This window comes from Nilaparvata lugens, chromosome 3 (assembly GCF_014356525.2).
Source record: "Nilaparvata lugens isolate BPH chromosome 3, ASM1435652v1, whole genome shotgun sequence".
Lineage (NCBI taxonomy): Eukaryota > Metazoa > Arthropoda > Insecta > Hemiptera > Delphacidae > Nilaparvata > Nilaparvata lugens.
Genome location: NC_052506.1, coordinates 77,491,342 through 77,514,782, shown reverse-complemented (window position 1 = coordinate 77,514,782; position 23,441 = coordinate 77,491,342). Strand labels below are relative to the sequence as shown.

Sequence of the window (23,441 nt, the reverse complement as noted above, 5' to 3'; positions counted from 1 at the left end):
ACATATTTATTCTTTGCTATGATTTTTCTCTTCACTCTGAACTTTATTGCTCAATCATATAGACTGATAGACTCAAATAGTAGTTTTTTCCTATGCTTAGATGCTTGGATACTATCTAGATCTTGCTCTTTTTCTCTCTCTTTTGGTATGCCTTATTATTGATATGATAAGGCGGTTGAGCGGGCGGAGCATTCGCTGAATAACGATATATGGATAGACATGAATCAGAATTGGAAAACTATAATCTAATCTCTTGTAAAGAGTTCGATACATTTCATTCTTTTAATCTCTTTTTTAATCCAAATGAAGAAAGCTTGAAATTAATACATCTGAATATTAGAAGCTACAATGAGAACATTGATAATCTACTGGTAGGACTTGGATCATTAAATTGTGAAATAGATATCATCGTCCTTACCGAAACTTGGCTCAATGCAGATGATAACAAACAGTTAGAAGGCTATACAACTTATCAAACGATAGATAAACGAAATAGGAACGATGGAGTTATTGTTTTTGTCAAGAATTCTTTATCATCAGTAGGACGTTGCATGAATATCGGTGGAGTCAATACTTTAGAAATTAATTTTTGTTATGACAAAACAGATTACTCGATCCTTGCCGTTTATCGGAATCACGATACACATATTGCCGATTTCATTGATCATCTTAATACTCACTACAATAGCATTGAGAGGAAAGGTAAAGCAAATATATTGGTAGGAGATATGAACATAAACATACTGAACACTGACTTACAAACTGATTCATATCTGAATATGCTCTATGAAAGTGGCTTTATTAACTGTATCGATAAACCGACTAGAAAAATTAGAAATAGCAGCACCCTGATTGACCATATTTTTCTAAACAATGTTAACTGTAATGCAATTAAATCAGCTATCGTCAAAGTGGCAATTACAGATCATTACATTGTATCCATTCAAATTACTGCCAAATCCAAAGACAATACAAAATTTGATCTTCCCAAGTTTTATATTCACAATGAAACCTTATTATCCACTTTCAATGAGGAAACATGGAGCTCTGTTACAATGGAGGAAGACGTCAATATTGCGACAAATAATTTTTATTCCATTATAAAATGTAACATAGACAAATCTAAAAGACAGGTTACTCAAGATAATTCTCGTCTTAAAACAATAAAACCTTGGATAACGAAAGGACTAGTAAGATCGATTAGGGAAAGAGACAGATTATTCAAATTAACAAAAAAACAACCTTTTAATAGAGATTTAATCAATAACTTTAAAAACTACAGAAATAGACTGAATCACTTACTAAAAACCACTAAAAATCAATACTATAGAAATAAAATAAATGAAAGTGGGAATGATCCAAAAAAGTTTTGGAGCATTATAAATGAGATATCTGGTAGAGGTAACAATAATAAAGAAGGATTTCCATTGGAGCACTTTGAGACAGTAGATAATGGATCCGTTTCAACACTGGAAAAGACCAAGTTAGTAGCTAATGAATTCAATTGTTTCTTTTCACATGTGGGAGAGAATTTGGCAAGGGCGGTGAACTCAAATAATCCACCAGTTTTGGATGATGAGAACTATCGCCTTGAAACTAATTTCTGTATGTCACCGATAAGTGAAGATGATATCATCATATTCACTTCAAAACTTAGAGGTATGTCTGCTCCCGGATATGATAACATTCCAACCAGATTTGTACAAAGAAATATAAATATTTTTCTAACTCCTCTTAAACATATTTATAACTTGAGTATTAAACAAGGTATCTTCCCAGACAGTTTTAAAATAGCCAGAGTTTTTCCTCTTTTCAAAAATGGTGACAAATCTATAAAAAACAACTATAGACCTATCTCTCTCTTGAGTATTTTCTCGAAAATTTTGGAAAAGATTATTAAATTCCAGTTAGCTAATTACATTGAAACAAATGACATTTTAACGGACAGACAATTTGGGTTCAGGAATAACAGAAACATATCGGATGCATTGTATAATTTAACCAAAGAAGTTAACAGCTCACTTAATGACAACCTAAATAACTGTATAATCTTTCTTGACTTAGCTAAAGCATTCGATACAGTAGATAGATCTAAACTAATGAAAAAGCTTGAGGTCATAGGTGTCCGTAATGAGTCATTCAGCTGGTTCAACAGCTACCTAACGGATAGGAAACAGGCTGTCCAAATAATGGGAGTTGAGAGCAGCTTAAATTCTATTGATTACGGTGTGGTGCAAGGAAGCACATTGGGACCATTATTATTCCTAATCTATATCAATAACCTAGCTAAACTACCTCTCACTGGCAGCCTTTTCTTATTCGCTGATGACACAGCGCTACATGTTACCGGTAGAAATAGAGACGAAATGTATCAAAAGGCATCCACTGACCTACACCTGTTGAAAGCGTGGTTTGACCAAAATATATTAACACTCAATATAGGAAAGTCCAAATTCATTGAAGTTTCTCTGCGAAAAAGTCAGGATCCTCCCATTGACTCAATAACTTTACATTCTTGTTTAAACCCTAACAATATTCATTGCCGCTGCGAGTCCATTGAGCGAGTCAGTTCATATAAATATTTGGGCATTATAGTTGACGATAAATTAAAATGGTCAGACCACATAAACCACTTGAAAAACAAAATCCGGAGATCTATTTACATATTCCTAAACCTACGCCAATTCCTAACAATAGATGATTTGAGAAAAGTTTATTTTGCTTACGTCCAATCTGTGATAACTGCCGGAATTTTAGCCTATGGAGGGGCGTACAAATCCATACTCAATCCTCTACTCATTACACAGAAACGAATTATTAAAACAGCTCTGAATAAACCCATTCGAACGCCATCAAATGAAATATATGATGAGTTCAATGTTCTAGATATTCGACAATTGTATGTCAAGTGTTTACTTCTTTACATTCGCTTAAACAGTAACAATATGTTCAAAAAAATAACTCATAATCGCACAACACGCTCAGCATACTCATTAGGCATTGAAATTCCGAGACTTATAAAAACTCATTCAACAACAAACACCCATTACATTGCACATATTTTATACAGAAACATGCCAACCATCCTCCGTAATGTTCATAACTGTACACCCTATATGTACAAAAAATACATTAAAATATGGTTGAGAGAGATAGGAAGGGAAAATATAGAGCTCATGATCCATTCCAGCTATCAATAATAACTATACTACGCTGTCTTCAACTGAGTCTTTGTCAATTTTGTAAAACCGTTCCATAATTGAATAAAAACACATATATGTTGTCGAATTCTATTCACAGTTTTATTCGGTACACTTAGAGCATAGATTTATTAATCAATGTAATATTATCATGATTTATTCAAACTCCCATAATATAAGTTATGTTTAGCATCTTCTTTTGGACGACAACAAACCACTGGTCACCCTTTTCAGCTGGTCCTTAACTTAGACTAATTTTATAGATTAATTTCATATTATATTCAATTAATTTATATATTTATACTGCCGTGCTACCAATTTTTCCTAAATCGGCTGGATAGCATTCCACCTATTAACCTAAGGAAATTTATCGGCTCCAATGTAATAGATTCTTGATAAACTATGAATGGATCTATCGCCTATGAATGAGAAATCCAATTTTCAGAGCAAATGAACTTATAATCTTCAGATGAATTTTGGCAAAATATTATACAAATACACAAAGAACTATATCTTATAAGCCTAAGCATCTAGAGTTACTACGAGCTAAAGTACTTATCCAATTTGTAGTTGAAAAACAGTGGCTATTGGCTTGTATACACAAATAGCAATATACGGACAAAATAGAACACTATAAACTGTTTAAAACTCAATTTAAAACATTAATAAATTCACTTAAATAGAAAATTATTCAGAGAGCAAAAATTTACAACACACACAGCCAGCCATTTTTCTAGAGAGAAAGAAGCCACAGGAAAAGCTACAAGTCAGGAAGAGAGCAAAAGCTTCTAGACACCTCAACGTTACAGACACGTCACCAAAAAATTATAAATTACAAGTTTAGAATTCACATTTTATATTTGTTCTCAATAAAACTTTATTTTGAAACTGTTATTTTAAATTTTTATATATCATCTCTATCATAGGCGCCGACTTGTCAAAATTATTGGGGGGGCCCTAACCGGGTGGTCCGCCAACCCCCCCCCCCCACAAATTTTTTTTAAATTTATAAGGCCTAGAAATGCTTTATTTAACTACTGGTATAAAATATTTTTCAAAAAGTCAAATTATGGAAGAAAAAAGCTTACTTCTTTCTATTTATTAAAAATACAGAGAGTATGAAGAATAAATTACTGTATTTAACCCAATATGTATATATACATATTGATTGGTTGGCCAATGTCCCTAAATCATGGACCAATTTTGAATTTATAAGACCTAAAACGCTGTATTTAATTATGCAGTATAAAGAATATAGGCAGAAACAAATCACATTTTACTCTTTCACACTAAAATAAAATAAAAATGAGCAAAATTAATGAACTAAAAATAGCATAAAGAATATCTAATATTACTCGAAAAGCCAAATTTTCAGAAGATAAAAAGCCTAGGTCTACTTACTTAAAATACAGAGAGTATGAAGAATAAAATAATTACTGTATTTAATTCAGTTTAACTTACATACATATCCATTGATTGGCCAATGTCCTTCTCCTTATACCATTGAAAAAGTATGCCTTCTGAGTTCATTGCTGCTTATAAACTCGTTCATCACCGTGCTCAAGTGAACTTCGTCCAGGACATCACGGTGGGCGTGAAGGACTGCTAAATTGTTCAGCCGTTTCTGTCCCATTGTTGATCTCAGATACGTCTTCAGTCGACGGAGTGCACTAAAAGAGCGTTCTGCCGTTGCCGACGAAATTGGCACTACTTGAAGAAGCTTGATCACTTTAACCACTTCTGACAGCATTTTTTTAATGGCTGGCTCTTGTGAAAGATATTTCCTTACATCACGCATTGATTTCATTTTTAAATTATTTTGCCTATTAATATCGGCTAACATGTTTAGATGTATTTGCAACCTTTCAACATCCAGGTCATTTTTAAAAAAATCTTTCGACTGTTCGAAACTTGAACCTTCTTCGTTCGCCACTAACACACTCAAAAACTCTTTTTCGACCGCAACGAGCCGCGACAAGCCCGTGGACTCAAAGCGTTCTTTGATGCAAGATCGCACCGTTTCACACACCTCGATGTAGAGAGCTTTGAAGTAGTCCTTTGGGGTGTTGAAGTTATGTGGTGAGCTGGCTCCGTCGTTTTCATATCTATTTGGAACGCGCCGTTTCCTTGGAATCACAGGCTCTTCTACTTGTGAAAATTTGTTTTTTAAGCACGACTTCCAAAACTCCTCAAAGCCATCTCGCTTATCATCTAAAATGCTAATCAATCCTTTAAACATGCCTTCCACTTCAGTTACACTTAGATGAGGGCTCTGAATGTTTTCGTTAACTTCTTCTACTACGTTCATTACATGGCAATATAAATTCAAAAATAAATAAGTCCTGAACAGTATCATAGATTCAAGAAAACCCGCACATTTATAACCTGCTTCAGTTTTGTCTGTTGAGGAAAATATCTCAAAAAACTGTAGGAGATCTTCATAGTTTTTCAAAATCCTCTGTATACTTGAAGCTCGCATTGTCCATCGGGTCGGGCAAAGTGGTCGAAGATTGGCTTGATCATTTTCACTTTCGAGGCGTATGTTTCTAAATAAATTGATTCTTTTGTTAGATTCCTTAACTGTATTTATTAGATCTTTGGCTAAGGCCATAACATCCCTCATGCATGGGAGGCAAGAAAGGCTGTCCTGCACTGCTAAGTTCAAACTATGGGCTGTACAGTGCACGTAGTGTGCCTGGGGCTGAATATCCAAAAGTAACTTTTGCAGGCCTTTAAATCTTCCTCTCATGTTTGCCGCTCCATCATAGCACTGTCCTCTCAATTTTTCAATAGGTAAATTAAGCCGCGCAAAAATGTCCTTAACATTTTGAAAAGAGTTTGTGCTTCGGTATTAGGAGTCTCATATAAACCAATAAAGTCTTCATTGATTATTAAATCGTCACTTACAGTTCGAACACAAAATGACACTTGCTCATGAATCGATATATCACTTGTTTCGTCCACAATAATTGAAAAGTGTTCACTATTCTTGATTTTATCTAGCACTGAGCGCACAACAGATTTGCCCAATATATCAATTATCTCATTTTGAACGTCATGTGAGATCCATTTATACCCAGAACGCCCCAACCAGTCTTTTAACTCAGGAACGTCTTTTTTCCTAAGTTCTAGCAATTGCAAAAAATTTGAGTTAATATCTTCATGTCCTCTTATGGCCAAACCTTGCCGGCAAAGGTACTTAACTGTTGTAAAAATAATTTCAAGAGCCAAACGGGCTTTCTTCATGTCACTGTTCAATTGATCATTTAATTGAGCGGCTACACTTGGTTTTGCTAAAGATGAAAGTTTTAAAACTCCTTCCTTATGCACAGACGTATTTTCATGAGTACGAAATTTGTCCAATCCCTTTTTCCAGTTAGAAAAACCAACAGTAGTAAACGCATCTTCTTTCTTGGTAGTCAATTGGAGAAGGCCCTTGGCCTCTGCCTCTTTGCAGGTCTGACAAAAAACTTTATCCATTGTTGCGTCATATTGTAACCATTTATATTTAGTCACCCAAGACTTCTGGAACGATCTTCCTCCAATAGGCTTGTCATTAGGTTTTGTATTTTGCTGTGAAAAGCTCACGCCTGATGTTGAAGCAGTTGTTTCGACATTTGCCGGGGTTGCAGTGTCAATGCGAGGCTTCTTAGTGATGAATTTATCCATTATAGGCTACAAAAAAAATCACTAATGCAGAAGCCGACAAAATAAACACTTACTCTAAAAACACTACATACTGTGCACAATTCTAACAATTGCAGCCCTAACAACACGTCAACACATGAAATTAGGTTATACGCGAACGCGACCGTGTCATAACTCACTTGACAAGCAAGAAGCAACTAGCCAACTATCACAACTACACAACACAAGACAGACTAGAATGCAGTGTGTCCAGCCCGGGAAAAATTAAGTACTAATTATCAAAATATCCCTCGCAAAATGTACTACGGCTGGACACACTGCTAGAGTGAGTGCAGGAGCAGTGGCGCAATTTTTGGCATGAGTGTGCGGGGAGGGGTGGGTTGTTTGACTTACCGGGTCGTCGCCCTCTACGCCTTCTAGACAATAACAATAACAAGTAGACAATAACAATAACAGTGGTTCGCGTCGCAGCACAGTTCCAAATTCTTATAACTATCTATGACTCCCCTTACCCTCATGCTTCAACACTCATCTCTTTGGCTAAACTTACTCAGTTTTACATCGTATTAAGTTCGTAAAAGCACAACACAGTATGACATTGTGTTGAGAGTAATTGGTTTAGTACTGTTTAAAGAGTTTATAGTAGCGTATCACGCGATGCTTTAAACTTACAAGCAAAATGTAATTATCCTTCTCAACAAATTATTGGGGGGGCTCCGCCCCCTCAACTAAATTTTTGGGGGGGCTCGAGCCCCTTGGGCCCCATGGAGTCGGCGCCTATGATCTCTATTTAAATAAACCATTTATCTATTAATTCTGTTAACCCAGCCTCGGTGACACCATGGAACAATGCAACAATCATTTACGATAATAAATTCTCAGTCGAAAAGTTTGTTCGTATATCGATGACTCTGATATTTACTATAAAGTTTCATAGATCTCGAATTGAAGATTCGATTCCAATGAGAGAAAAAATGTAATATTACAAATACCCCCCTCTTGACATAAAAAAATTTTACTGTTTGAAAATTTAAAGAAAAAAAATTACATTGACCCTAATGAAAATTTTGAATTATAAATTCGAGAACAGTAACAATTTTTCTATAAAAACATTGCATGTTGTCCTATAATATTGAAAATTATTATAAAAATTCATCAATAGCATTTGTTATATGTTTCCAAACAATATTTCAAAGTATAGAATATCAATATTACTTTTGATTTAGCTTTATAATTTAAAGGAAAATATCTCAACAGAAAGTTTAATATGTAAAGAATAGTTTTTTGAAATTGCACATGTATTTAATAGATAGAAAAATTCAATTTTTATTGCATAAAAAAAATTTAGTATGTTGAATAAAAAATTTATTATTATTATTTTTTTTTTTAATGAATTGATGAATTGTTACATTTAATTTTCACATAAAATTTCAATAAATCAAAAAATGTTCATTTTTTTCACTATTGACGCGGTTGATTTTATCAATGCACATTTTGGAAAACAGTCCGTTAAGGCACTCAGTATGATTTTCAGTTAAGTGTGACTCCAATGTGATGACGTTAGTGTTGGGCTGATACGAATACTCATAGTGTTGGGCTGATACTTGTAGTCAACTGATGCATATCAAACTCGATACAGGTGACATCTCAGTTAGCATTGCCTCATGCTTGTAGTAGACGGCTGCATACCAAACTCGATACAGAGTCACGTAAATTTTGTATCATATTTGTAATTGTACAATGTACATTTCAGGCTTGAAATGACAATGTAATTCGTTTTTTGGAAAAGAGATAGACGCTGCATACAGGATTAATTTAGGTGAGGATTAATTTAGGTAAGGTTTGGTTTTTTGATACTTTCAGTGTTCAAGGTTTAGAGTTCTGCATACAGGAATAATTTAGGAGAGGATTTTTTTTTGAATCAATTCTTTCATGATACTGTGACTGTTATTTTGAATTCAAAGTTGCAAATGTGAACATGGATGGCAATTACCTCCAGGTAATGTAGTAGTGTTGAAGTTTGAGATACAAAGTCAGCAATAAGCGTTGGCATTGCTATTGGCGTATGCTTTGGTGTCGGCATTGGCATCGGCGTTGATATTGGCATTAGCATTGGCGCAGGCATTGGCATTGGCGCAGGCATCGGCGTAGATTTTGGCATTGGCATCAGCATTGGCGCAGGCATAGACATTGGTGCAGGCATCGGCGTAGATTTTGGCATTGGTATCAGCATTGGCGCAGGCATAGGCATTGGCGCAGGCATCGGCGTAGATTTTGGCATTGGTATCAGCATTGGCGCAGGCATTGGCATCGGCGCAGGCATCGGCATAGATATTGGCGTTGGCATCAGCATTGGCGCAGGCATTGGCGTAGCTATTGGTATTGGCGCAGGCATCGGCGTTGGCGCAGGCATTGGCGTAGATATTGGCGTTGGCATCAGCACAGGCATCGGCGTAGTTATTGGCGTAGATATTAGTGTAGATATTGGCGTAGTTATTGGTGTTGACATTGGCGTAGTTATTAGTGTAGGCATCAGCGTAGATTTAGGTGTAGTTGAGTCACACTAGTTCGAAAATCACCCAAATGTTCTTAACACTCTTCATGGCGTTCACTTGTTGCTGATTTCGAGATTCACATGATAATTATTTCAATGTTAATGTCTGTGCTGTACCTGTTATCTTAAAATGCTTATAAACTAAGAAGAAAAACTTGATTAGGCTATCAATACAATCTAATACACATGAAAATTATTTTTAAGTATATAGTCAATATAAAATTGAAATTTGTTAACATCTTATTATACAGTCAGCAATACATAAATTGTGAAATATGGAGATATCAATTATAAATTTCAATATAAAAAAAATAATTCCATTTCCATTTATTCACTGTTCAAATATCAAAATTTAATCCATTCTTCAAAATAGAAATAGAATTTCATAACACCCTGTATCATTATCAAAATTGTAAAAAACATCAGATCATCACAACAAAAATTAATTTCAATATATATTTCAATAATTTCAGACAATTGGTCTTCTATTCACAATCATTTCATAATATATCTGCATTTCATTATCATTTAGTATAACATTTCATTTATAGCAAGTTCATTTCACATTTATGATTTATCATTCAGGGTTTCAAAATTATTTAGTTTTAACTTTGTGTTCAAAAATTGTATACAAAGCAAATTATTTAATATTATTAATCATCGTTTGTCGGATACTATAGTTTATTTCGACTTTTCAATGTTCTAAACACAAACTACATTTCATGACAAAACTTTACTATCAATCATTAAACAAGAAATCATTCAAAACATCAATAATATTTTGCTTCAAAGGCAATCAATATTCATAAGTAATCATCATTTTGCATCTATGGCAATCAACATTATTAATCATTATTTTGCATCTATGGCAATCAACATTATTAATTAACACAAAAAGTATTATCTCATTACTGCCTCTCTAAGTCATAACCTTCTGGTCATTTTTTCTTTAGGCAATAATGGTTTTCCATCTCAAAAAACAATCACATACCAGCAAAATTCTAATCAACAAACCCCACTAAAAATTCTACATACACTCCAGCATCCATTTCAAACGATAATCAATCATATCAAAATTTATAGAACAAACAGTTTTAAAATTTTGAAAAAGATATCAATCACAAAAAACTTTAGAAAAATTTTAGCCTTTAACTCATTTCAATTGATAATATAACACAACGTTTTTATTCAATGAAAACATTATTATTCAAGTTAACTTTCATTAATACATCACATATATATGGCTACACAATTCATTAATACTTTCAAATTTTGAAGTTTATTTATTATAACAAAAGAATTAAAACATAAGAATAGATTTCAGCATGTTCTAAATTGAACCATTTATTTTTTAAAATAATTTAAAATTTAAAGACTGTATAATAAGTACAAACATTTCAAGATTATAATACAAAGACGATCAAGATGAATAATGGGTAAATAAGTTCCCTAAAAAATACAAACAAGAGAAAAATAAAATTGGGTAAATAAATTTCCTAAAACAACACAAAGAAGAGAAAGATTAATTAGAGCCTATCCTACATGTCAGTACTGAAACTTTCATGAGGAAGTATAATTAATAAAAATATACTGAAAATGAGAAAATGGGACATAATTGCTCTGAAAAACCTAATTACCTAATATGATACCTAAAAAAAATAGACATGATTAAAATATGTAATACATGATGAAAAAATATACCACAAGCAAACAATTATTTACACTACAATGGATAGATTTTAGAAAAGTTAAGTTTTATCAACAATTTAAAGATTAGGAAAATAAGCTACTATTTTAACTTCCAAAATTATTTCAGAAAAATACAGATTTAAATGACTATGGACAAGATTGGTTAAGATATGCAACATAGAAGAAATTTTACTGAACATTACACAAAGACAGGAAAGAATCAAAATTTGAAAAGATTAAGGGCCAAGAAAAATAGGCTACAGGAAAGAAAAAAGACACAATTATGGACTCTTACCATACACTGCGTAGCGATTATGCTATTCTGAATCCCGGCATAACACAGGATTCCTAATCATTGTGTGTTGGGGAATACCCTTTCATCATGTGATTCACTGTCATCATCTTGTAAATAAGCAACTTGAAACAACCTTTGAATACTAATACATCAATGGAGACTTTGCGTTTTGTTTTCTTCAAAAACATGATTTTATTCATGGGTTCATTTGTTTTAACAAAGCCATTTTGCTTGCAAAAGTTAGTCATGTTCACTTGAGAATGCATTGCATACACCTTTTCAATTCTCAGTTGAAAGTTGAACTCATCAACTTGACTCAAAGCAACATTCATTTTGTTTACATTGTTCCTAACCTCTACAGAAACCTGTCTCATGTAATCATTCACTTTGTTTATAGTTTTCCTAACCTTCAATGTAGCAATATTACTTTCATGATAGTTGACTTTCAGTGAAGACAACTCCCTACCTACTTCTTTACTCAATTCTACTATCTCATTAAGGTTGACTTTTTCAACAACAGTAACTAGGCCTACATTGTCAGAAACTTGAATGAGTTGATCCTGTATCTTAACACTACTATTATCCTGCTTCAATTTTGTTTTCATCTTCATGATTATCACTCAATGTTTCATGTGCATTTTTCAATAGAAGGTTTATACTAACCTGCTCTAGTCTTATGCTAGCAAATTCTTGCTTCTTATCATCAAACCTAGCATTAAACTTAGCATTTTGCTCATCAATCTTAGCATTTTGCTCGTCAAACCTAGCATTTTGCTCATCAAACCTAGCATTTTGATATTGTTTCAAATCATCAAACTTTTGTGTTAAGAATGCTATAAGATTCAGATCATTTTTAATGTTTGCCATTTTGCTAGTCTGCACAGATAATATATTCATTAGGACTTGATCTCTCTTGAACCGATTTCCCACTCAGCAGTATACCATTCATAACCTATCAAGATATCTATCCTACTAATAATTTTTCATAACCAGGGATTTCATGGTGTACCATTTGGGACATATTTATTTTGTAATTCGGTCCCACCACAGGGGTAACATTTGCCGTGCTACCAATTTTTCCTAAATCAGCTGGATAGCATTCCACCTATTAACCTAAGGAAATTTATCGGCTCCAACGTAATAGATTCTTGATAAACTATGAATGGATCTATCGCCTATGAATGAGAAATCCAATTTTCAGAGCAAATGAACTTATAATCTTCAGATGAATTTTGGCAAAATATTATACAAATACACAAAGAACTATATCTTATAAGCCTAAGCATCTAGAGTTACTACGAGCTAAAGTACTTATCCAATTTGTAGTTGAAAAACAGTGGCTATTGGCTTGTATACACAAATAGCAATATACGGACAAAATAGAACACTATAAACTGTTTAAAACTCAATTTAAAACATTAATAAATTCACTTAAATAGAAAATTATTCAGAGAGCAAAAATTTACAACACACACAGCCAGCCATTTTTCTAGAGAGAAAGAAGCCACAGGAAAAGCTACAAGTCAGGAAGAGAGCAAAAGCTTCTAGACACCTCAACGTTACAGACACGTCACCAAAAAATTATAAATTACAAGTTTAGAATTCACATTTTATATTTGTTCTCAATAAAACTTTATTTTGAAACTGTTATTTTAAATTTTTATATATCATCTCTATTTAAATAAACCATTTATCTATTAATTCTGTTAACCCAGCCTCGGTGACACCATGGAACAATGCAACAATCATTTACGATAATAAATTCTCAGTCGAAAAGTTTGTTCGTATATCGATGACTCTGATATTTACTATAAAGTTTCATAGATCTCGAATTGAAGATTCGATTCCAATGTGAGAAAAAATGTAATATTACAATACATATTTTATACATTCTTTGTAATATATTCAGACAACAGTAAATTAGAAGTTTTCAATTAATGTTTCTCTTTACCAAATGTATAAAGTTGATATGTTGGCTAACATTTACCAATTCATATTCAATGTTTATCTTGACCTTTTAGCTTTAGTCAACTTGAAAATGTGACCGGTGTGGTCACGAAACCATGGTCGTGTACCGAATAAAACTGTGTACAATTTGACAAAATATTTGTGTTTTTATTCAATTACGTTGTCTTCATTTCTCTACTGTCAGCTGAAGTGGATCTCAATGTAAACCTAATAAATTAGATTATTCAATGTCAATTGACAATTCATTACAGTTATAATTTGTCACATTGTAGAGATAATTCCTTACATTTTATGGCAATTCCATACATTGTAGAGAGAATTCCATACATTGTAGAGAGAATTCCTTACATTGTAGAGAGAATTCCTTTTATTTATTAAAGCTTACAGGTTTTAGTGAATTTCACTATGCTGTCTTCATTTCTCTACTCTCAGCTGAATTGAATCTCGATGTAAACCTTTTGATTATTTTATGATTAGGTTTCTTTGTAATGATTGAATTGCGAATAATTTTTAATTTGTATTTTGTTTTCAGATCCGTTAAAATTAGCTGGCCGAGTTTCAATAGAGGAGAAAATTCGAATGCCTTCGCCACACGAGGTGGAATTCTCAACCACCATGAAACTTGTGATGCCCGAGAATCTCAAAGTTAGGCATCCTCTCTTAGGAGCTGGTTGGTATCTATTTAATTTTATTCTAAACTAGTTTAACTAATTAACTAGTTGAACTAGTTAATTAAACAGTATTTATTCTGTCTAATTAGTATTAGAGTGAGAATGATGCCCATATCATAGTATGTCGCGAATTAATTATAATTGTATGCAATTGGTATTGCAAGACCTGGCAATACATTGTCATTTGTGATAAAGAATCAATCAATAAGTAATTAAATGGAAGTTCGTTATAATTTCAGATCACATTATAATAAACTAGTAGTTCTGTGAACAGTAGACCTTGCGCTCAGTAAGTTACATTGACCTATTATGTTTTCTCAAAAATTAATAAATAATTTATCAATTTAAAATGTCTAGAAAAAATCCTTAATAAATATAGGACTTTCTGTCCTATCGTACCGTGACGTGTCGTCCCGGAATGTGAGTGTGAGCGCTGTTATCAAGTCTGGCTGCAACTGTCTACAACGTTGATGGAAAGATACATTTTCAATACGATGTATGTTTTTGAACGAGTAGTATTATAGTCGACTGTCTACTAACGTTGATGGAAAGATACATTTTCAAGATGTTCGATGTTTTTGAACGGGTAGTATTATAGTCCACTAGACAGCTGATTTATGATGAAATTTTATTTCCAAAAACCTTTTATATTCGTCGACGCGCGATTTAAGAAGGAACATACCTGTCAAATTTCATGAAAATCTATTACCACGTTTCGCCGTAAATGCGCAACATTTAAACATTAAGAGAAATGATAAACCGTCGACTTGAATCTTAGACCTCACTTCACTCGGTCAATTAAATGGAAGTTCGTTATTATTTCAGATTACAATGTAATGAATTATGCCATCTAATACTTCATTATTCTATCAATCTTCTATATCTATATGATTGTTCCATTCATCTGTATGATTGTATATTTGATTGTTCAAGATATCCATCAGTGTTGTCTATTTCATTGTTTCCTAGTTATTATTTTCACTTTTATTTTCAGAGTTCAAAAACCAACCAAAGACCTTCAATTCTGACGACGTTAGTTCACCAAGAGTTAAGAAGAAGAAGAAGAAATCTAAGAACTTGGAACATGAGTCAGGTATGTAACAAAATATAATTTAAAGCTATATTAATTTTCAATATAAACGTTACAATTATCAAAATGTTTATGTTATGATTTCCTGTGATTTTACACTTGTAAATCAATTCTATCCTATACTATTGAACGAGCAATTCCTGTTTATATGTTTGTATGTCACCGGATCTCGAAAACGGCTCTAACGATTCTCACGAAATTCAGAACATAGTAGGTTTATAATATAAAAAATCGATTGCACTAGGTCACATCCCTAGGAAAACTCGCTGAAGGACATTAAAAGGATAATTATTATTCATCCTTGGAAAAACAGCTGATAATAATTATTTTGTCGTCTGTTGATGATGGAAGTGAGTGAGTGAGTTCATGTTTGTGGAAATTAGTGTGTCTAAATTATGACTCAGCTGTTGAACTTTTGTAATCATTCAATCAGGTACTTAGTGAAGGTTGCAAAAAAGCCGGGTTATTTTCAAATCTGATTAATTCCAGTAGATCTATATTTTTACTTTCCTTGCCCTATTACCATAGGTAAGGAAAGTATTGCTTTCCAAAAAAATTTAAGGTACCCTAATTTCATGTTTTCTATACGTTTCATTACTTTCCTTACCTATGGTAATATTTATATTTTTTTATTCAAAAAAATTTAAGGTGCCCTAATTTCATGTTTTCTATACGTTTCAAGGTCCCCTGAGTCCAAAAACATGATTTTTGGGTGTTGGTCTGTGTGTGTGTGTGTGTGTGTGTGACCTTAAGTTTAAAATTTCAAGTCAATTGGTTAATTAGGAATGGAGTTATCGTGTTCACACACACACACACACACACACAACACACACACACACACACCACACACACACACACACAACACACACACACACACACACACACACACACACACCACACACACACACACACACACACACCACACACACACACACACACCACACACACACACCACACACACACACACACACACCACCACACACACACACACACACACACACACACACACACACACACACACACACACACACACACACACACATACAGACCAATACCCAAAATCATGTTTTTGGACTCAGGGGACCTTGAAACGTATAGAAAACATGAAATAGGGGAACCTTAATTTTTTTGAAAGCAATACTTTCCTTACCTATGGTAATAGGGCAAGGAAAGTAATGAAACGTATAGAAAACATGAAATTAGGGTACCTTAAATTTTTTTTGGAAAGCAATACTTTCCTTACCTATGGTAATAGGGCAAGGAAAGTAAAAAATTCACAGCCAATACTGCTTTTTGTCCACTGTGAAGCATTATAATATGGTGAGCAATTTTTAATAACCAAAACTATACTGTGTTACACTGTACCAAATTACATAAAGACTTTTCTCTCTAAGGCCCGTGTGCAGATACTCGGCTTAAACGGAGAAATGTCAGCTGTTATTTTAAACCCCATATGAAAATGAAACACATTATGATAAATGCAACCATATCTACAAGTAAACGTGGTTTAGCTTTAAACGTAGTGTTAGCATATGGCCCTAAGGCTACTAAAATGATTGAAACACAATTAAAGCTGGGCTTTCGTTTGTGCGTAAATGCCGTCGTCGACCACGACAGGGAGAAAATCTCACATTGGGTAGATTTCAATAACCTAAAAAAATTTTTTCAATTATGTTTTAACGGGGCAGGTTGAGCTTATACTTTTAAATGACAATTTATGATGATATATTAACCCTCCGGTAGTCGCGCCCTACTCATTTTTTACAACATCCAATTTTCCAAGTGTTATATACTCTGTTTACTGTTATAACATATTATTATTAATTGTATCATTACTTTTCCATCTTCTTGGATTATTTTACGCCTATGAACATTTGGATGATTACCATTTCATAGCCCAAGCAAAGCCATCAATTCTGTGTTATTGGTTCGTATACAGTCCCCGTATACAGTCTTTCCCTATCCTAAGCACTGTGGCGACTGAATGGCACCTAAAGACTGAACCATTGCTCGGTTGATACTGCAACTCAGTGGAGTGATGGGGGGAAAGTTTTGGAATTCATAGGTGACTCATTCACTGATCGGGGCACCGAGCTACGCTCGTTATTTTTATTTATTGATAAACAGAACACAATTCTCTAAAATGATCGTGTTTATATTTCACAGCTGGCTATACGTCATCTTATGAATTTCGGGGATGCGATATTTTGATATTTCACATACTCACTTTTTTACTATCCACAGCTGTTCCAGCCAAGGATGAATTGTCATTTTAATGTCGTTCAGCGAGTTTTCCCAAGGATGAGACCTAGAGCAATCGAATCTTTATATCATAAACCTACTATGTTCCAAATTTCGTGAAAATCGTTAGAGCCGTTTTCGAGATCCGTTAAACATAAATAACCAGATATAAAAATAACCAGATATATAAATACAGAAATTGCTTGCTTAATATAATAGGATATTTAATTCTTTAATAATAAAGACAAATAATGAAAAGTTATTTGGCCACACTGTTTTAGCACACTTGAAAATTGGACAATATGAATGTCAACAATGCTTGTCGTCGTCGACTGCGGAAATTTACGCACAAACGAAAATGCACCTTCAAGTGAAAGAGAGAGTACGTGATAATTTTCATTGTTCCAAATTACATAAACTTAATGAAGGGTTAAATTAATTGAATATGCACTCCCATAAACTTTTGTATTTTGTGAGTAATTTAGTGTGCGATATGTTTATGTTAACCTCATTATCATAAATAAATCTGTTTGAAAGTGCGCCATTCATCTAGAAACATACTGTACAATATCGTTATCGCTTTTCGTTTTCAATTTAGAATCTTTAATAATTTTCAATTTTTTCCACAGACATTATTATCCAGAATCCTACTTCTTCCATCAACTATACTTCAACAATTGAAGAGAAGTGTGACGAATCAATGGAGAGGAAAAAGAATAAGAAAAAGAAGAGTAGGGATAACGAAAGTGCTGAAGGACAAGCAGGTAACATTTTTTCTTCTATTTCTTTCTCCCTTTCTCTCTTGCTTTCTTTCTTCCTTTCTTTTCTTATTTGTCATATGTAACTGCAACAAGGAAGCAACTCTCCTGTTGTAGTGTATGAAAGATCAAAGTTTTGTAATCTAAAGGTGCGTACAGATTTACTCGCCGCGAACACGAGCAATTCACTTTTCATTAGCTGATTATATCTGTATTTGTACAGAAACGTGACCTGTGTGGTGACGAAACCATGGTCATGTACCAAATAAAACAGTATAGATTTTGACAATATATGTGTGTTTTTATTTCAAATCTTGAACTGTCTAATGAATGCATTGAAAACTTTCTCCATTTACAAAATGTAGCTTTCAATCTCTTTTATTGTATTAATTTTTATATTCTTTCTTCTTTCTATGCGTGTCTTTCAATTGATCTTATAAATCTGAATTCTTGAAGTTTTAATACATTTGCAAAACGTCGCTTCATATTAGTCTCCATATTGTTTCTTTTGTCTTTTGAAATCTGGATCAGTCTGAGATTAGAATGTCTTGAAAACTCCATTTACCAAATATAGCTTTCAATTTCTCTCATTGTATTTCATCTTTCTCGACTTGCCTGCTTATTGCTTTCATAAATCCAATTTAATGAAATTTCACTATGATAATAATAATAATTTCGCTTCATAATAATTTTCACATTATTTCTTATTTCTAGATATGTCTTCATATTCGCATAAATCTGGAGATACCTCAAACCTGAGTGAAGGAGAGAAGAAGAAAAGAAAGAAGGACAAGAAACGATCAAGGGAAGAAGCGGACGAAGAACCTAGTTTACAAGAAGGTAAAATTTCATCCATTCTTAATGAAATTGAGCAATTGATTATGTATTAATTCCATTCAAAATGAATGGGTTCATTCTTAATGTCTCACTTGAATATTGAAATTAAGTATTACGGGAGGCGTTTCCCTGTAAAGTACGGTGTAAGGCAAGGAGATGCGTTGTCTGCATTGTTGTTTAATTTGGCTCTCTATGAAGCAGTAAAAGGTATCACGCATGGAAGCACCATAGTAAATAGACTATGGCAAGTTTGTGGATATGTCATAGTAGCTAGAACAGTACCAGCCTTGAGAGAAGCCTTCACATCACTGGCAATCAATAGTGAACCAATGGGATTGGAGATGAATGAGGCCAAGAAAAAGTATCTGAGAGTGTCACCAGCAGTAGGCCTAGGAAGGAGAGTTGCTAGAGACATGAAAATTGGACCCTACACATTTCAACAGGTAGAAGAATTTGTCTATCTGGGAACACTTGTGACAAGTAGTGGGAAAGTCTCAGCAGAGATTAACAACAGGATCATGGCGGGAAACAGGGCATACTATGCTAATATCAAGTTGTTCAAATCTCAATTGATATCTAGAGCTACGAAATTACAATTATACAAAGCATTGGTGAGGCCTGTGGTGAGTTACGGATCGGAAACATGGGTGCTTACAGCTGGAGATGTGCAAAGATTGAGAGTTTTTGAAAGGAAGGTAGTGAGAAGAATCATGGGTCCTGTTTTTGAGAATGGTCTTTGGAGAGGAAGAAAAAATTTGGAAATAGAGCAGTTCTTAAACAATGAAGACATTGTGCGGTTTATTAAAGCTGGCAGAATGAGATGGATGGGACATATGGTGAGAATGGGAGATGAAAGAGTAGTGAAATGTATATGGAAGGACAGGATATATAACAGAAGAAGAAAGGGTCGACCGAGAAATAGATGGACGGATGATGTGGAACGAGATCTGAGAACGCTTGGAGTTCGTAACTGGAGGGGGCAGGCCGAGGATCGTGACAGATGGAGAGGCTATGTGAGGGAGGCCAAGGGTTGCAAAGACCTGTAGAGCTAAGGAGTAAGTAAGTAAGTAAGTGAATATTGAAATAGTTTCGATTCAATTTTAACAGTACAATATTATTGAAAATAAAACATTCTATGATATGTAAGCAAGATGAGACGCCTTCAAGAACTATGTAAGCTAATGCCTTCACCAAATATGTGATGGTGGGAAAAGAATTACTATGTAATATGTTGAGGTGGTTATAATAAAAAACAAAAGGTGAACAATCCACTTTATAATTTAATGAGTCTTTAACATATTTTACATTTAAACAAAACAAGATTAATTTTATTATAAATAACAATATTGATATGAAATTAATGGGGAAAACACTCGCTTGCTGCTAATGATGATTCAATCGTTGTGGTTATAAAAATTAAGAACAATGATGACCTTATCCAGTAGTCACCTACCTTTTGAAGATGGCTTCCTCCTTTGGCATTCACTGGTTTAATCGCGACTTTACAGTTAGTATTTTAAAAAACAAAAATTAACTGAACCAATGAATAGGCTCAGAACCTGTCTCTCTTAATAATACAATTATTTTTAAACTGCCCGATCCGTGACAGAATAACTGTATTATAAAACGAAACAAAAGTCTAGCCTTTTTCACTGGATCAGCCGGACTTTACTCACAGTCCTAACGAACGAGCTCTGCCTGCCCAAAAGCTGAATTTTGGGTATTAATATAAACTCAGTCAATGCCAAACATGAAAGCCATTTCAAGTACATATTTTTATCTGTCGCACAAGAGGCACGTTTGTTATTTGAAACAGAGAGAAGCTAACGTTAATATTGACAACAAATAAAATAAACAATTTTTCTGTCGATGACAAAGATTGTTCAAAGACAAGATACTGTTCATTGAACTTTCAATTTAAAAACTTTGAAATCCTGATCAATATGAGATAAATTTATGATCCATAAATATGTCCCATATGACCAAGTGACAAATAGAACATTGTATTGTCAAATTCCTTACTTTGTTAATCAACTTGTAGGACTGCAGTGACACATCATCTGTTTACCAAGTTATGTTTAATCTAATAGAATTTATAAGGACGGCAAAACACTCACGTCCAAAATTCGATGTTTGTGGCTTTAGTAATTGAATTATCGATTTATACTACACACTTATTTATTTATTCAATCATTAAGAATTACACAACTTACAGAAAAGTACCACAGGCTTATAAGCCCAAAACGGTTCCAATTCTAATTTATACTAAGTACTTATAGTACATTCCCTGTTATAGTACATTTCTTGCAGTCCCTTGAAAGGTATATATAGCTTTCAACCTTGATATAGTACACCCTGATTCAGTACAGACCTCTTAAAAATAAATTTTTAGTGGTACCTTAAAGGTGCGTACAGATTCACGCGCCGCGAATACGAGCAATTCAGTTTTAATTAGCTGATGCCTAGCTTTTTATATCTGTATCTTACCGTTTCCGTACAAATATAGATATAATCAGTTGATGAAAAGTGAATTGCTCGTGTTCCGGTGCGTAAATCAGTACGCACGTTGAGAATGTTCGTACTTTATCGAGGTTTTCTCTGTAGCACAATATTTCACACATGATTTATTTCACATGATTTATTTTATTTTTTTTATATAATTCAAAATCATGCCCGGTTGCAGAGTCGTCACATAAAGTTAAAATCTGGCATTCAACTTATTTATGAAGCCATAACTCCACTTTCGTTGCACAGATTTCAAAGTATACTATAGCTCCCATAAAACTAAAAACGCCCAATTAAACACATGATTTCGTTGCACAGTCGTCAGAAAGAGCTTATTTATGTCTCCAGTAGCTAAAAACGGTCAGTCAAGTTATGGACCCTAAGTCGTGCTGTCCCGCCAAATGCATTTTAGAGGTTGTGATAGCTTTTCTTGAAAGATGTTTACAAAAAACCATCTGCATATTATATGAGTGAATTATTTTTTCTCTCCCTTGTTTTTTTAAGTTGTTTATAACCTCTAAATCGCTAAATTGGTGAAAAATCTCGAAATTGTTTATCAATTATTTTATGTGAGGTCTTTTAGGTCTGTTCACAGTTATGTCGATTGAAACTTTCCCCGATGCCAAAACATTGGTTGGATAGAAGCTGCATGTACGGAAATGTACGGACAAAAGTGAATAGAACAGCAGTGTGACTTATTGTGATGCTAATTCAAGATATAGCTAAATGGGCTTCGGCAAACGACTGTGCTGCGACCAACCATTTATGTCAGTGATTTTAAACTATGTCTCACATAGCTATGTTTGATTTTATGTAATGCCTCTGCAACCGGGAATCAGTGTGCTAGAGCAAAGATTATATTAAGGACTATTTTTAGCTGAGGTCTCTGCTTCGGGTGGTATAGACGGTTATTTTTTATCAGACTTGTTTTAAAATGGTTCTTATAGAACTTTAAATACGAAGGTACTCAAGGAAAATCTCAACGTGTGTTTCTCAATCTGTGAACCTACACATATTTCTCACTTGAAACTATTTACAATAAATTTTTTCACAACAATTTCGTATGTAGGTAAGTATTACTATTTTATAATTGTTTCACTTTGAAACAAAATATCACACATTTTTCATCATTTTTAAATTTCATTTCAGATGTTCCTTGTGAAGAATCTTCAGAGCATAGCAGCAAAAAGAAAAAGAAGAAGAAAAGAAGACTTGATGAGTAGTAGTGTAGTAATGTGACACTCTCTAGCTAGTCTACATTCTATAGATATCATCTTAATTTCTAATACTATTTTATTGTTCAAGTAATATTGATTTTTATATTATATTATATTGATTTTTATATTATTTTCGTTGATTAGTTCAGTGTCGTATTTGATGACACTAATTTTCAATAATGTAATTATTGTCTCAAGTTTTAAGTCGATCTTCTATTTTCTTATTGTTTATATTGGGAGTTTAAAGATGATAATAATTATTTAATTTTAATACCGGTATTTGATTAGCTCTTTTAATTCAAGAACAACTGGCTTTACTTGATGAGGTGTTTGAGTAGTAACTACTGTAGGCCTACTTTTATTGCAAGTAACTTTTATTGATACTAATTCTGTAACAATAGTTTTTAAGAAGATCCCAACAGACTGATTGTATGTAATAAATAGTATCAGTAAAACTTGATGTAAATAAATAAGTGATAACTATTTATTTATCCAATTAGCCTATGTTTTTGTATTTATGTAAATAATAAACACCTTGGAATTATGTATTTTGGTAATTTTATTTCATCCATTGAATTCAGAGATAGGTGAAATGAAAAAGGACATTTTTTGAGAGTTTGTGCCTGTTGCACGAAAGCCGGTTAAATTTCAATCGTGATGAATTCCACCACGATAACCAGAGCATCAAAAATGCCTTCTCTGATAAAGAGCATATTTCTATGTACCGTTAATTTATTGACCCCTTGATTTACAGCGGCCACGGTCATC

At 33.5% G+C, this 23,441-nt stretch overlaps 1 protein-coding gene across 2 annotated transcripts in view; it reads left to right on the top strand.

The window, feature by feature from the left end:
- The window catches only part of LOC111044156 (treacle protein), a 44,914-nt gene extending 21,693 nt beyond the window's left edge, over nucleotides 1–23,221 (top strand). For both annotated transcript variants that reach the window (XM_039424693.1, XM_039424692.1), the window contains 5 exons: nucleotides 13,887–14,024; nucleotides 15,020–15,118; nucleotides 17,986–18,120; nucleotides 18,829–18,954; nucleotides 22,606–23,221. In XM_039424693.1, coding sequence (XP_039280627.1) covers nucleotides 13,887–14,024; nucleotides 15,020–15,118; nucleotides 17,986–18,120; nucleotides 18,829–18,954; nucleotides 22,606–22,679 — 572 coding nt within the window. In that variant the 3' untranslated portion in view covers nucleotides 22,680–23,221. The remainder of the gene's footprint in view (nucleotides 1–13,886; nucleotides 14,025–15,019; nucleotides 15,119–17,985; nucleotides 18,121–18,828; nucleotides 18,955–22,605) is intronic.
- Nucleotides 23,222–23,441: the final 220 nt, after the last annotated feature.